The sequence below is a fragment of the Condylura cristata genome, unplaced genomic scaffold, assembly GCF_000260355.1.
Source record: "Condylura cristata isolate star-nosed mole 26May11 unplaced genomic scaffold, ConCri1.0 scaffold00641, whole genome shotgun sequence".
Lineage (NCBI taxonomy): Eukaryota > Metazoa > Chordata > Mammalia > Eulipotyphla > Talpidae > Condylura > Condylura cristata.
The window spans coordinates 3,095-3,763 of record NW_004567742.1 but is presented as its reverse complement, the minus strand read 5'-3'; the positions used below and the strand labels follow the sequence as shown (position 1 = coordinate 3,763).

General features: G+C 71.0%; 1 protein-coding gene across 1 annotated transcript; it reads left to right on the top strand.

The window, feature by feature from the left end:
* Positions 1 to 85: 85 nt before the first annotated feature.
* On the top strand, positions 86 to 607 carry LOC101622865 (L-xylulose reductase-like; the record flags this gene model as incomplete). The annotated part of the gene is made up of 3 exons (XM_004695806.2): positions 86 to 184; positions 258 to 375; positions 459 to 607. Coding segments are annotated over 3 exons (321 nt in total), but the record flags the coding sequence as incomplete, so codon positions are not given.
* Positions 608 to 669: the final 62 nt, after the last annotated feature.

The following is a 669-nucleotide window of genomic DNA, read 5'->3' as shown; positions in this document are numbered from 1 at the left end:
ACTGTGAGCGCCCGCCACGGCCCGCCCCTGCCCGCCCCTGCCCGCCCCTGCCTGCCCCTCCTGGCCAGCCCCGCCCCGCCCCGCCCCAGCCCGCCCGCAGCTCGCACCCCTGCCCGCAGGCTCCTCCAAGGGCGCCCTGGACATGCTCACCAAGGTGATGGCGCTGGAGCTGGGGCCGCACAAGGTAAGATGGGCCCCTGCACCCGCCCGTGACCGCCGGTGCCCAGCCACCGCGCACAGCACGCCTGTGTGCGCAGATCCGCGTGAACGCCGTGAACCCCACCGTGGTCATGACGCCCATGGGCCGGGCCAACTGGAGCCACCCCCAGAAGGCCAAGAGCATGCTGGACCGCATCCCCCTGGGCAGGTTTGCAGGTGCGTGGGGAGCCCATGGCTGCCCCAGCAGGTCGGGGCGGGGGGCGAGGCGGCCCCTTCATCCGCCTGCCCTGCCCACCCAGAGATGGAAAATGTGGTGGACACCATCCTGTTCCTGCTCAGTGACCGCAGCTGCATGACCACAGGCTCCGCGGTGCCCGTGGACGGGGGCTTCCTGGCCACTTGAGTCCCTGGCCCTTGCCCAGCCTGGCCCCCAATAAACATCATTCCAAAGCCACCTGGGAGTGGATGGAGACCGGGGCAGTCTAGGTGGGAGGCCCAGATGGCCACACC